The 13,801-nt window shown below is 57.1% G+C and overlaps 1 protein-coding gene across 14 annotated transcripts in view; it reads right to left on the reverse strand.

Moving 5' to 3' along the window:
- PTPRF (protein tyrosine phosphatase receptor type F) overlaps nucleotides 1-13,801 on the reverse strand; it is an 86,688-nt gene that overhangs the window by 30,905 nt on the left and 41,982 nt on the right. For all 14 annotated transcript variants that reach the window (XM_070510111.1, XM_070510107.1, XM_070510110.1 and 11 more), the window contains exons 7-8: nucleotides 11,222-11,332; nucleotides 1,452-1,721 (exon numbers count right to left, since the gene is read on the reverse strand). In XM_070510111.1, coding sequence (XP_070366212.1) covers nucleotides 1,452-1,721; nucleotides 11,222-11,332 — 381 coding nt within the window. The remainder of the gene's footprint in view (nucleotides 1-1,451; nucleotides 1,722-11,221; nucleotides 11,333-13,801) is intronic.

The following is a 13,801-nucleotide window of genomic DNA, read 5'->3' on the forward strand; positions in this document are numbered from 1 at the left end:
ATCTGCCGCTGCAGGTGCCTGCGCCCCCTGTTGGTGAGTATGTGTGATGGGGCCAGGGAGGGGGATGACATTTCCTAAGGGAATGGCCCTGGATTTTGGAAAGAGGATGAGGCTGGTGGCTCCATGGACCTGGTGGCTTGGCTCAAATCGAAGGTGGAAAAGTCCCAGGCCAAGCAGGACCCAAGTGCCAGCACTGTGCCAGGGCTGAGGACACTATGTCACACGGACAGTCACACCCCTGCTCTCAAAGAGTTTATATTCCAGTGTGAGACAGAAGCAACCAATGAGTGATAATCTCGATTCTAGTCTGTGCAAGGACAGCAGAAAGCAGGGTGCTGAGATGGGGAAAAATCCAGGGAATCTCCTTGTATGGGGTGATTGGGGAAGGCCTCAGAGTTAAGACCTGGAGAGCAAGATAGAGCCAGAGATGGCAAGGGCTGGGTGAGGAGCGCAAGGGCTAGGTAAGGAGCCTGGTGAAATGGAGAAGTGTCCGTGTGGTGAGGGAGGGAAGCCACAGTGAGGACCCTGGGCCTTATCCTAAAAGCAATGGGAAGCCAGTGGAAGGAATTTCTCCCTTTCTTAAAAGGGAGTGACATGATCCTGCTTTACATTTTTTTTTTTTTTGAGGAAGATTAGCCCTGAGCTAACTGCTGCCAATCCTCCTCTTTTCGCTGAGGAAGACTGGCCCCAAGCTAAGATCCATGCCCATCTTCCTCTACTTTATATGTGGGACGCCTACCACAGCAGGGTGTCCCAAGTGGTGCTATGTCCACACCCGGGATCCAAACTGGTGCACCCCGGGCCGCTGAAGCGGGACGTGCACACTTAACTGCTGTGCCACCAGGCCAGCCCCTACATTTTTAAAAGATCATTCAATTGTAGGATGGAGGATGGACAGGGAGGCGAGAGGGGAAGCAGGGAGCCCACAGGGGGCTATGTATGTGTGCCTGTCCCAGGGCCCTGGTGGAGAACTCACGACCCCCTTGGCTACTATTTCACAACATCTTTCTTGCTGGGAGGCAGGTAAACCTGAGAGGCTACTGCTATGTAGTGGCTAGGTAGCTACACAAGTCCCTACTCCATCATTTTCTTCTGTGTGGCCCTGCACCTCAATTCTCTCACTTGTAAAATGGGGATGACAAGAGCATCTACCTCCCAGGGTAACACGGACACTGAACAAAGTAATCTGAGCTTGCCAGGGCAGAGTCTGGCCCAAGGAACTTGGTACCTGTCAGCTATTATGTTAACACTATTAATGGCAGAAACCCCTCCCTCCACCACCAAGGGCCAGGAGAACCCCAGAGCCTGGGCACCCAGGAGAGAGCAATGACCACTAGGCCTTGCCTGTCCGCACAGTATCCATGCTCGCCTGCCACGGGTGCTGGGACCTCCTGTTGCCCTCTGACACAGGGCAGGCCACAGGCCACTGCAGGCATGTCTGAGGCACTCACCTTTCACTGTGACCTGGGCCGTGGCCTCAATCATGCCTAGTGAGGAGATGGCCACGCAGGTGTAGTTGGCAGAGCGCACGACGTTGTTGAGCTCCAGCACATTGCGGCCAACTGGCATCTCGTCCTCCTTGGTGAGCTCCTCAGCCCCCATCATCCATTTCACATAGGGCATGGGCGCACCCACCGCGACGCAAGTCAGGTTCACGCTGCCGCCCGGCATCACCTCCTGGCTGCTGGGAGGGATGGAGAAACGAGGAGCCACACGGCGCACTGTGGGAGGAGGGAGAGAGGCACTCATAGGGTGGGCAGGACACGAGGGAGGATGGAAGGGCAGGGGCCCCTCATCCAGGAAGTCCCTCTTGTCAGAGCCAAACCCACCTCAGAGACAGGAGGGGCAGAATCCCTGGGTGCTGGTTTACTATCTCCCACCCCACATTGGGCTACAAGTAGCCCCCATACTCAGGGATTGTCTGGAACACAAGAGATTCCACAGCCAAGTTCCCATTTTACAGCCCAGGAAACTGAGGCCCTGAAAAGTCCTGACTACCTAGGGTCAGACAGGGACTCAGTCCAAGGTCCAGGCCTCATGTCTACAATCCAGGCCTAGTCAGGGCCACATCCCAGGTTGCAGTCCAGTGTTCTCCCCTACCTGCTCCTGACCCCTCACCCCCCACCAGGGTCTCCAGAGGGGTTACCTGGGGCACCAGTGAGAGAAACCCAGGCAACCCAGGGTGGAGGGTCCTCTGAGCATGGCTGGGGAAGGGCAGAAGGTCAGTCCAGGTGTGACATGGCCACCTTCTCTAGAGTCACTGCCTCCACCTCCAGGCCATGATCCGAGAGCAAGAGATGAGGTCAACGGCATGACTACCTGCTGGGACCTCAGCCATGCTCAAGGCACAGCATGGGAACCCAAGAGGAGAGCCACACCTCAGGGGGGCTGGGCAGGGACAAAGGGCTGGGGCGGGCCAGGGACGTGGTCCGCGGGCAGGATGGGCATGACGATGGTGGTTAACATGATGACGGCGCCGAACAGAAGGCTTTCCGCGCCAATGAACAAGGGTCTCAAGGGGGAGGGTGGCTGTGCCTGACCACGACCTCCAGCCTTGGGCTCCCCAGGTCAGAAGCTATTCTGAGCTTCTCAGTCCAAGGTGCAGCCTGGAACCCCCCCAAGTTGCAAGCTTGGCACAGACATTCAGAACATGCAGAGGGAGGGCAGGCAGGCAAGACCTAGCCATGGGCAGGCATGCTCAGCATGCAGACGGGTCATGCAGCTGGTGGGCAGGGACTGGGGTGTGTCCTTCGCAGGCCGGAGAAGGCAGGCAGTGAGGCTAAGTGACCAGAGGGCACCACCAAGAGTGTGGGTCTCTGAGGACCCTTGCTGGGGAGCCTAAGCATGCAAAGGACCTGTGGTGCAACATGAGAGCACCTCTGCTGCTCACACAGCCCCAAACCACAGAATCCGAGCTGGAAGCAACTGCAGAGACCACCTGGTCCGACCTCTGACCTCACTGCACAGGGGTCAAGCTGAGGCCCAGCGACCAGACATCCAGCAGATCATCAGTCCTGTTAATGCACTGCCTAAAATATCTTCCAAACCCACTAATTTCACTCCGTATCCATGGGCAACTGCCACCACCATCTTTCCTTGGATCACTGCATCGGGTTCTTCGCTGTTCTTCCTGCCCTGTCCTCTGGGCCCCTGCTCCCATGACCGGCCCTCCAAAAACAGCTGGCACAAACCTGCTCACAATACTTCCCTGTGAAAGACTCCTGCACAGTTCCCCAACGACTCCTCAGCCCAGACCGCAGGACCCCACCTTACTCAGCCCCTGCCTCAGCTCCATCCCCACCACCTCGCTCTGAGGCCTCCAGACGGAGCCAAAACACTGGCAGTCCCCCCAGAAGCAGGCACGATGGCATCACGGGCCAGGTCTATCTCCCTCTGTGTCCCCAGGCTCACTTGAGGTCTCAGCGTGTCTCGTGGACATCCAGCGTTCTGCCTTCTCGAACTGGCATCCTCATCTTCTTTGGGGAACCACCTCTTCTCCCATTCTGGCTACATGGAGCGTGTGACCCAGCCGTGGCTATTGAGATATAGCCTTTGGACTTTTGCAAAAACTACTACAACAGCGACTCTCTCTACTGCAGTGGCTAACCTTAGGGGGAGTGGGAACCACCTTTGACAACACCTGAGAAAACCTGCTTGAGAACAAAGAAGTCAACTAGGAGAGCAGAGCTAAGACACAAAGACAGACAAATGACTGACCAAACTGTTTAAGCATCTGGATCCAGCCCTGCCTGACACCAAATTTACTTCTACATCTTTTAGTTTGATAAGATAAGAGTTTCCTTGTTTTGTTTAAGCTGACGTAAGTGGGTTCCTGTGATTTTTCTGAAAGCTGGGACTTCACGCCAAATGATGACAGCACATCACAGGTAAAGCAGTTCTGTGTGGCAGAGAACAGGGGCATCCCGGGGCATGGCTGGCAAGAGGAAGCCACAACAAAGAGCCCCCTTTGAGCACTCCCCACAAATGGCTCAAGAGTGAGGCCAGGAGGCACAGACAGAAGAGTCACCCAGCTTGGTGGTGCTGCCACTTCTGGGCTCTGGAGCTGAGCCTGAGGGGTGGGCTGTGGATGGAGAGGTGCTGGCAAGCAGGTCTGTTTGCATACGAGGCCCAGGCGTGCCAAGGAAGGGAGGGGTCCAGCACAGCCCTGGCTCGAGCAGAAGGACACGAAGAGGAGCCTTAACTGACCCAGTCTCTCCTCTCCTCTCAGCCAGTGGCTGTCCCATCTCCTCCTTGCTCAAGGACATCAAAACAAGTTTGAGGAAGGAAAATCACTCTTGAGCACCTACTGTGTGGAGAAGGTTCCATGCTGTAGATGCTATCAACCTTCCGACTACAAAGGAACTGACTGCAGACTGACACTTTAAGTGACATGCCTGAGTTCACATACGTACTAGGAGTAGGTCTGTGCGATGGTAAGCCCACACCCTTTTGAGCCCTGGCTAACAGGGCTGAAAAAAGAGACCCATGAAGCTCCAGGGAGAAGCTTCTGGAGTTTCTTGGCTTCTGGGTTAGCCAAGGCTGGCAGGAGAAGATATTCTCCAGTTGGCATGAGGATGGCATTTGGAGAGCCTGTGCCACAGGAGAGGTCACGGCTGCAAGCCTGACCCTGTTCAGTGGTGGAATCTTGGGGCCTGACATGTCCCACGACAGAAGAACAAAGAGCAAAGAAAAGGAAGTATGTCCTTGGCCAGTAAACCTCGGGTCCCAACCTAAGCAGTGCAGAAAGTTCACTGGTCTTCACCCAAAACAGTCCCTGGAGGACAACGTCTTCTATTCCAGTGCCAGAAAATAAGGGCCCTTCAGGAACTAACATTGAGAGCAGTTCTGTTTTTATTTTTTATTTTCTCCTTCCTAGACGCAGGTGGAAGGGAGAACTCCAGTGGCCAAGGGGAGGCCACTTCAGGTCATTGCTAGCACCAGGCAAGGGCCTCAAGCCCAGACTCCTGGGTATGCCACCCATGATGTTTCACAAGAACACTGGGCACCAGCCACACCCAAGGAGTCCTGGAGAGCGGTTTCCTGCAGCTCAGACTCCTCTTCCTCCAGCACACAGGAGGTCAGGAAATGTCTACAGAGGGAAGGTGGGGGCAAGAGAGGTGAGAGACAGCCAGTGGGCCCTGCCTCCTGCACCTGCCTGGACAGCCACCCCCACCCCAACAGCCAGGAGTGGCTGGCGCCTCACCGCAGCAGCCCCACCATCATTCCTCCCGCTGTCACAGACTCAGGGCCTCCAAAAGTGGCAGGACTCGCCCTGGACTCAGTCTATTGACAGAAGCAACAGCAGGGAAGGAAAAACCAGAGCCGGGAAAAATGCACTTAGGGTCTAATCTTGGGCTCTGACAATGCCGGTCTATTACCGTTCCCTGTGCATCCTTAGTGCTGACATTTTATAGACAATTTCCAAAACAGGGCCCTGGCATTTCTGGATTATATTTCAGCTGTAACTTTTAAGTCTAATTATTTGCGCTGACAACCCCCTATAATAGGGCGGTGGCGGCGCCTAGAGGCATCAGCATTCAGCAGAGTGACAGCCTAATCGCAGGGGGAGGCAGCCCCGCAATCGGCATTCACTCGCGGAAATTTCTCTGATGAAAATAACACAACATTAAGGAGGGGATAAGGGGCAGGATCCACTGTATCAAGATAAAATAACTCTTTAATAAATAACCTTGTGGCTGCCGCAGAGCAGTAATTAAATGCCGGCGCACTCAGCACACAGTTTTAAGTAAAGCTGGAAAAATGTAAGATGTAATTATCAGCGCCAAACAAATTACCAGCCCGGCAAATCCCCCCAGAATATTTAGAAACTCATTTCTGCCTTCCCGTTAAATATTTGTGTACATGCTTATTTTGGGTGGGGCCAGGGAGGGGGAGAAAGAGAAAGGACAAGGGACCAGGAGAGTAGGGGAGGAGGCACAGGGGGTGGCGGCTGTGGGCTGGGCTGTCTCTGCTGATGCCTGTTTCCTGAACGCCCCTGCAGATCCGCCCGGTCAGCAAAATGGTGTAACCAAAATGCCCCAGAGCTCAGGAGAGCATATGGAGAGATGCTCAGGGCTGATATCTGAGCCGAGGCCTCAGCCCTCCTCCCGACTGGCTCCCTCTCCCTCGTGGAGGAAACTCAAGCCACGGAGATGATGCAGAGGGGACCAGGTGGCCTGGGTCTGCTCCCTGAGGCTCAGCCCAAAGCCCAGTGGACAGGTGAGCCTCCTCCGACCACAGAGACCATGTGACATAAGAGTGACCACTAGCCCCTGCTGCTGGCCCGACGCTTGGGGATAGGGGCCTGGCCATGAGGGTGGGTCTGAGATCCCAGCCCCTTGTGAGACAGCTCTGGAATGGGCCAGAGTGGAGTCTCCAGGAAGCCCTTCTCAACCTGCGGCTGGGTGGGGGGCTTTTTTGGGCCCCTATGTGGGCCTTGCTAGGTTGCAGCTGACCGTTCAGTCAGGTGTGAGCTCCTTGGGTCTGAATGCCCAGAACCCAGCACAGGGCTGAGGAAACGTGAGCTGGCAGGGAGGCTGAGGCAGAGGGACCTGGGGCAGGTGTGCAGATCTTCATTTGGATCCAGCCGAGAGGGAAAAGATAAGAGCGTAGGAGACTTCCTCAGTGAGCCAAGATGACACCATCCACCTGTGCCATGGACACCAAGCTCTGTGAAGCAGATAGGGCTGGCTGCCCATTGAGGCTTGGTAGGGTTTTCAAGGTCAGGCCAGACCCTGCAGGACTTTTGTCCTGTGCTATGGGATCTTATGGGTGGACTCATTCTAGATTCGTCTTTTTCATTTGTCTTCCCAGTGGTTTCAGCTAAGCTCGGGCAAACGTGGAGTTTAGGTGACTGGGGGGCTATGGAAGGCCCCACAGGTAGGCACGAAACACTACAGCTCTTACTGCTCCCCTAACCACTCGAACTCTGCCTGGAACAGACAGCTAGCCTGGCCCAGTACAAAGGTGGGGCGCCGTGTCGTGCCATGCACCACGACCACCCGGCCACCCCAGCAGTGGAGCCCAGCTAAGGGGACATGCAGACATGTGGTGCGTCAGGGACCCAAGCAGCAGAAACATGCAGGGCAGGGGGGTGCTGCCCGCCCACCCCCGGTCCTGCCCGCCTGCCGGCCCAAACAATGGAGAACAGAGCCCGACTGGCGGGCAGGCCTGGCCGGAGCGAGCCCGAGGGAGCTGACTGAGCCCGCTGGTCCCTACTGACGGGAGCATCCCATCGGCGGGCGAACTGTAGATGGATAAGAAGTGAAAAGGACCAACCTTCTCGCTGATCTGAGAGATGAGAGTTTGGGTTGATGGCAGAGTGCGATGAGGATGAGGAGGGAATAAAAAAAAGACAAGGAGAAACACAGAGAGAGTAAAAACAGGCCAACCTTCATCTGCCCACACAGCACAGAAATGAGACAAGACTCTTGTGCCCCACGCACACGCACGTGCACGCAGGTGCGCGCGGACCACGCCGCTCACGAAAGACTCAGGACTCATGGAGGACACAGTGGACAGGGCTGGGTCCTGCTGGCAGGTGCCAGGACGCCAATGGGGGATGGGAAGGGGTGGAAGTGGGGCACAGGCAGCCCCCATACCTCACACGCACCCCATGGCTTGGACAGACCCAGTGAGTTGGGCTTTGGGGTTGGGGCCCACCCAGCCCACAAAACCACCAAGGCAGACGGGCTGCTAGAACCCCACCACCTTGAGGAAGCCCCACACTGCACAGCACTATAGGGTGAGCAGCTGGTCTGGGCACCTGTGGGGAGAAAGGCCATGGTGACATCGCCCTGTTTAGATAGCTGTGGCCCAGGGGCCAGCTCCCTGTAGAGAACGGGGAAGGTTGGGGGCAGGGAGGCCAGGCTCTGCGGAGGGCCCCACCCCGGCCCTGGCAGTCGTGCATCCTGAAAGCTGGAGGAGAGAAAAACTGTGGATAGAAGGAGACAGTGAGTCACTCAGGGAGGGAGTCTGATGGTGACGGAGACAGGCTGGTCCACGCAGCATGCCTGGGCCTGCTAGACTGTGGGTGGAGCTGCGGGCAACTGGGAGCAACGTCAGATGTAACTGGATGATGCATCCCCCAACAGCACTCCCGAGAGCAGCAGCGGCTACTGACTACGAAGAACTTCCTGCGTGCCTGGTGCCCTGCCAGGAGCTTTACGCACACCGTCCCATTAAATGCAGCCACTGAAGGGTCTCAGAGAAACAGCAGGAGCTATGAGAGTCTGGGGGACAGAGGAGAATGTGAGGCAGACACTGAAGCCAAATCTGAGAAGGGGACGTGCCCTTCGGTTCAGTGGACAGGGTGGAAGAAGAGAGTCAGAGACAGATGGAGATGAATGCCAGTGGGAGGCCATCCATCCAGAGCAATGGTTCTCAACTAGGGGGTACTCCCCCAGGTGACACTGGGCAAGTTCTGGAGACATTTTGGGTTGTCATGACTAGCGAGTGCTACTGGCATCTAGTGGGCCAGGGGTGCTACTAAACATCCTACAATGCACAGGACAGCCCCACACAACTAAGAGTTATTCGGCCTCAAATGTCACTAGGTTGAGAAACCCTGGGCTACAGTCCACAGGACCCAGAGGCCAAGGCTCAGGTCCTGATAGCTGGAGCCTGGTGGGGGCCTCCCACCAGACTGGAAGGTCACAGCCACCTTCTCTGGAAGGAAGCCTTGCAGTGGCTCTGCTGGAAGACAGGTGAACACAGGCTGGCAGGCAAGCCGGCACTAGGGGGTTTCTCCATGGGTGGCCCACCCTCCAGCAGGGTTCAGGACACAGAGCTGGTGGCCAACACAGCAGAGGCTGTCCCAGAGGAGCTGGGCTGATGGACCCTCAGCACTGCTGGAGGCAGAAAGCAGGGGCTTTGCCAAGACTGAGACGAGGAGGGGTGGGGACACCAGAGGCAAGGGTCCTAGGAGCAGGGCTTTCCAGGTGTCTGCAAGTCCAGAGAGTAAGGCTTGTCCTGAGGCTTTAGAGCAACTCGCTCTCAGCAAAGCAGGGCAGGTGCAGATTGAGGTCAGGCCTGGGCATGGAGACTTAGGACCGGCCCTTAGAGACCAGGGCCCACAGGAACGTGTGTGTGTGACAGAGAGAGGGAGAGACCACCAAAGCCAGGATGGAACAGCCTGTTTTAGGGTCCCTGTCAAGTGGGGCTAGAACTAAAGGAACCTCCACATTCCCTGCCCAGAAGGCTGTGAGAATGAGCCAGGAAGGCCATTCAGGAAGACCTGGTGGGGCTGGGGGATGGTCCATGGCAGGAGCCAGTCAGGGTTCTGCCTGAGCCAACCATGTGTGGACAGGGGGAGCCCCACAGACAGGGAGGCTCCAAGGGGCTGGAGGCAAGAGCTCCCTGATCAGTGCCTGAGCTGCCAACTACAGCAGCTCAACTCAGCTCCAAAAACCCACTGCCCTGCCTCAGGCTGAGGCCAGCATGGTGACTTCAGAGAACACTGCCCAGCCAAGATGACAATGCAGGGTCCATCCGCCTTGGGTCCGGGCCCTCTCCTGCTTCAGTACGGCCTCCTGCAGCTCTGCCCCAGGAAGTGTACCCACACGACCATGCCCGTGCAGCCAGCTCGGAGTTCACAGTGGCTCCATGGGGCCTCTCCTCTTCCCAGTGCAGACACATGCAGCGAAGGACTTTCCTGCTGAGGCCCAGGACCTCTGCTCTCTCAATCCTATGGTCTTCTGGAAGAAAGGTTGGTCAAGACTGCACAGCATTTGGAATGGTCCAGAGGCAGGTCTTTGAGAAGGGTCGTTCCAGCTGCTCCTCTCCCAGAGGGGACTCGTCAGGCCAGTGTCCCTCTCAGAAGCTCTGCGTGGAGCAGTGTGAGGGGAAGGCTGTGCAGTTCACCGTTCTACTCATCTTGGTCATTTGAGTGACTCTCGGGCTTCTGGCCTCCCTGTCCCAATGCTGTTCTTTAAGACACGCCCTGGGTCCCCTTAGGTGAGCCCGACGAGCAGGACACCTGACAAGGGGGGCAGTGGGGACCTCCCATCCCATGGCCCTGACACCAAAGAAGTACTGTCCACTGTCTCTGAGGCACAATTTTCCCATCACAGAACTGGTGGGCAGCCCGGGGCCTCTCGGGAACCTGTGCCCTGACACAGCACAGTCCCTCAATAAGTACAGAGTTGATGGCTTAATTCTCTCTGCCCTGTCTGATCAAGTGGCCCCAAAGAGTGGGACAGGCCACTGCCATCACCTCACCCTGTGTTTGGCCCTGGGCAGACAGGCAGATGACACCCCTCGCGAAGCTGCACAAAGCATTTAGCACGATGAAATCATTGCTGTAAGGAAGCCGCATCCACTTTCCTTTACAAATCCTGCGAGTGGACACAGTTTCACTTTTAGTGATGCCTGTACGTGCAGGAGGGCTAAGCAAGGGGATGGCAGGGGGTAGCAGGGGCTCCCAGGCCCCTCCTGAGCACCATCCACACCAGACCCAGTGTGTTCTCAGGAAGGGGCAGGTGGCCAGCTTCAGTCACCCCTGGGCTGTGAGCAGAGCAGAGACTGAACACTCCAAAACAGTCCCGGAGCCCTCTCAGCTGGGTACCTGGACTGGTGAAAATGCATGATCCACTTAGTCCCAGCAAGGAACACCTGAAACACAGTAGATGCTCACCTGTGGGGGCTCTCAGCTGCCTCAGCCTGACCCCCTACACAAGGGTCCTGGCTGGTGACAGAGCACAGACCCTCTATACAAGTGTCCCGACTGGTTCCTCCTCCAGGAAGGCCCCAGGCAGACCTGGCCAGAGGGGGCTCACCTGGCCTGGAGCCCACCCTGCTAGAGTGGGCAAGACACACTCAAGGAAGGCCAGGCAGGTGTGCACACGTTTACACACAAATATGCGCCTGCTTGTGCACAAACACACATACACATGCAATGAGAAGTCTGCTCAGAAGGCTCTAGACTCCTGTGGGGCTCCTGGCCCACGTGGCAGGACCTACAAGAGATACAAATGCTCCCAAGGGTAGCTGCTTCCCAAAAGGCCTGCGGGGAAGGAAGGCAGAGGAGTGGCAGACTTTAGGAGCCCGCCCAGTGGGAGCTGTTGCCGCTACTATGGCTGCTGCAGGAAGAGGAGAGAGGAAGAGAGACCAGGCCCGTGGCAGCCCCTCATGTGTGTGTCCACACTAAGGGCTCCAGGCAGCACGCCCGGCAGGGGCAGCTCAGCTCCGTGGAGACAGGGCTGGACATTGCCTGAGTCCTTACCTCGCACATACAGGTTGGCAGGGGCCGAGTAGCGTGTGCCTGCAGAGTTGGTCGCCACACACTCGTACTTGCCTTGGTCCGACTCCTCGCTGCTCTCAATCTGCAAGGCACCTGCAGGGATGCAAAGACAGAGGTCAGGCCTGGAATATGGGGAGAGGGATCAACAGCAATTGTGGCTTGTGTTGACCAGATGTTGCAGACATCAGGGCCATGCCCCAGTAACAGTGCTGCTTCCCAAAAGCTCTCCCTGGCGAGCCCAGGAGCCTCCTGGCTGGAACCAAGGGTCTCACTCTGGAGTGCAATCCCACCCCAGCCCACAGTCCAGTCGGGCCTGTCAGCTCAGCCAGGGGCTCTACACCACCCCCAGTCCACTGAGCATCCACCATGTTCCAGCCAGTACTGAAGGCTGTTTGCCAGTGAGCATCCCCATCAGTGCTCCCGGCCCTACGGGCCCCGCCGAGCAGAGCGGAGCCAGGCGTGGGTGGGAGCAGCCTGCAGACCTGCTGGCCAGGGATTCGCAGGCACGCGATGCCCTCATCGCACAAGAACCTGAGAATCTGCCGCCCACCAGAACCCCACAGGACGCAAGGGGCTTGTCCTGGGGGCCTGGTGCCCAGCAGCCTCTGCTCATAGCACCCATCCTCCCCTTCACAACCCCACCCCGCCAGCCCCACCCATTCCGGCTCCTCTCCTCAGCCTGGTCCTGCTAAAGTGCTTCGACCCACCACGGCTCCTGCATAATTCAGGAGGCTAATGGAGACTGTAGCTCCCACTCGGGCCACCGCCCTGAGGGGCTGCTCTGGCCGCAGACAGGCAGGAGCCAGGACTGGGTGGGCAGCTGAAAAGGACCCTCACAGAAGAGAGAGGAAACTTGGGCTGGTGGCCAGTCCTGGCAGATCCAGGTGGGAGAGCCCAAGGTCGGGGCAGGGGTGAAACCACTTGACTTGGCCATCCCCCGCCATGGCAGTATCCACTTGGAAACACTGCTGGTGAGAACACATGGGGCAAGCTGTCTGACAGGAACAGCCCGAGGCACAGGCAACACCCCCTCCCCGGAACAAGCCAACAGACAATCACACCCACACAGGACGGTCCAACGGACAGTTAATAGCCCCACAGGACACAGCCTGACAGAAAACCACTGCCTGCACAGAACAGCTGGAGTGACCCTAACAGCCCCACCCCTCCCAGGGTTCAGGCAGGCTGACGATCACACCCACACAAGAAACAGACAGAACCTGCCGGACCCCACCTGACTAGACTGGACAGGAGCCACAGGAAGAGTTCCAAGCCACGTTCTCACGGCCCAGGCCCCAGGGAAGGACCACCACCAGTCCGAGCTGCAGCCCCTTCACTGCCTGACATCCCTCTTTCACCACCCAGACCCAGGGCAGCAGGAGGGCCATGAACACCTAGAGGGCCGGGAGGTGGAGCTGGGGGAAAGGGCTGCCCAGGCTCAGCCCCAGTGCAGAAAGACAAGAGGCTGGCCTGCTCTATGGTCCTGGCCTCAGCCCTCCCCACTGGGTATCAGGGAACGTGAGGGCCTGGGCACATGACAAATACCCAACTCCTGAGAGAACAGCCCTGACAGGCACCCAACAGGCCATGTTTATGGGATGGATGAACGTTGTTACAGAAAACGTTCACTCAAGCAGTGAGGGTCAGGCTCCTCGCTGGGTGGGGGCTGCACTAAGGTCAGCTCGGCTTGAGGGTGAGGGGAGATTGGTGCCACAGACGGGAGTAGGAAGTAGTGCCTGGGTGGGATCCCTGCTGGGGAAGGAAGCTCCCCGGAGAAAGAGCTAGGACTGATCAGGGGACCCAAGGTAGACCCTGAGGCCATTTGCACACAGAAACCCCCCTATGGAGAACCAACACCAAGGCCTAGCAGCAGGGCCATGAAGAGTCAGTGTGGGCTGAGAGGATGGGTGGGGGATCTGGAGGATGAGTCCTATCCTCAGGGGGTGATGGACAAGATGCCCCACAGGGAGGCAGCTGCTCCTCCCAGCCTCAGTTTCCGTCCTGAGACCACCCTGGCCCTGACCTCTGAGGGTCTAGATGTGCCCAAGGACACTGAGAGAAGTGGAGAGAAAAATGACGTGAATAAAAACTGTACAGAAGCAACCATTTTATAGGGTGTCTGCTCTGTGCCAGACGCTGCCCACATCCTCACCCTCTCCTCTAGTCCTCGTGATCCCACGAGGTGGGGCCCTAGCCCAAATTTAAAGAGCAAACAGACTTCTGAGAGATGATCAATTTTTTGAAGGTCATGCAGGTGGTGAGTCACACTTGAACCCTGATCTCTGTTTGACCCCCAAGCTGCAGGGCCATGCTGCACAAACGCAGCCGGAGGCTGACAAGTCAGGTGATCTAGTTACGCAGGACCCTGTTGGTTTCTCCGTTGTCATCCCAGCATCTACACTAAAGTTTTAACTGCATGTCCCTCCGAGTGTTTGCTGGGCTGAGAATTTACAGGATGATCCTCATTCTACCATCAGTCAGAATGTTAAGGGAAGTCAAGCAATACTTGAGGGCCCCAAGACAAAGGAGCTTCTCGAGAGGAAAGGCAGGGCTTGGTCATGC

Source organism: Equus asinus, chromosome 5 (assembly GCF_041296235.1).
Source record: "Equus asinus isolate D_3611 breed Donkey chromosome 5, EquAss-T2T_v2, whole genome shotgun sequence".
NCBI lineage: Eukaryota > Metazoa > Chordata > Mammalia > Perissodactyla > Equidae > Equus > Equus asinus.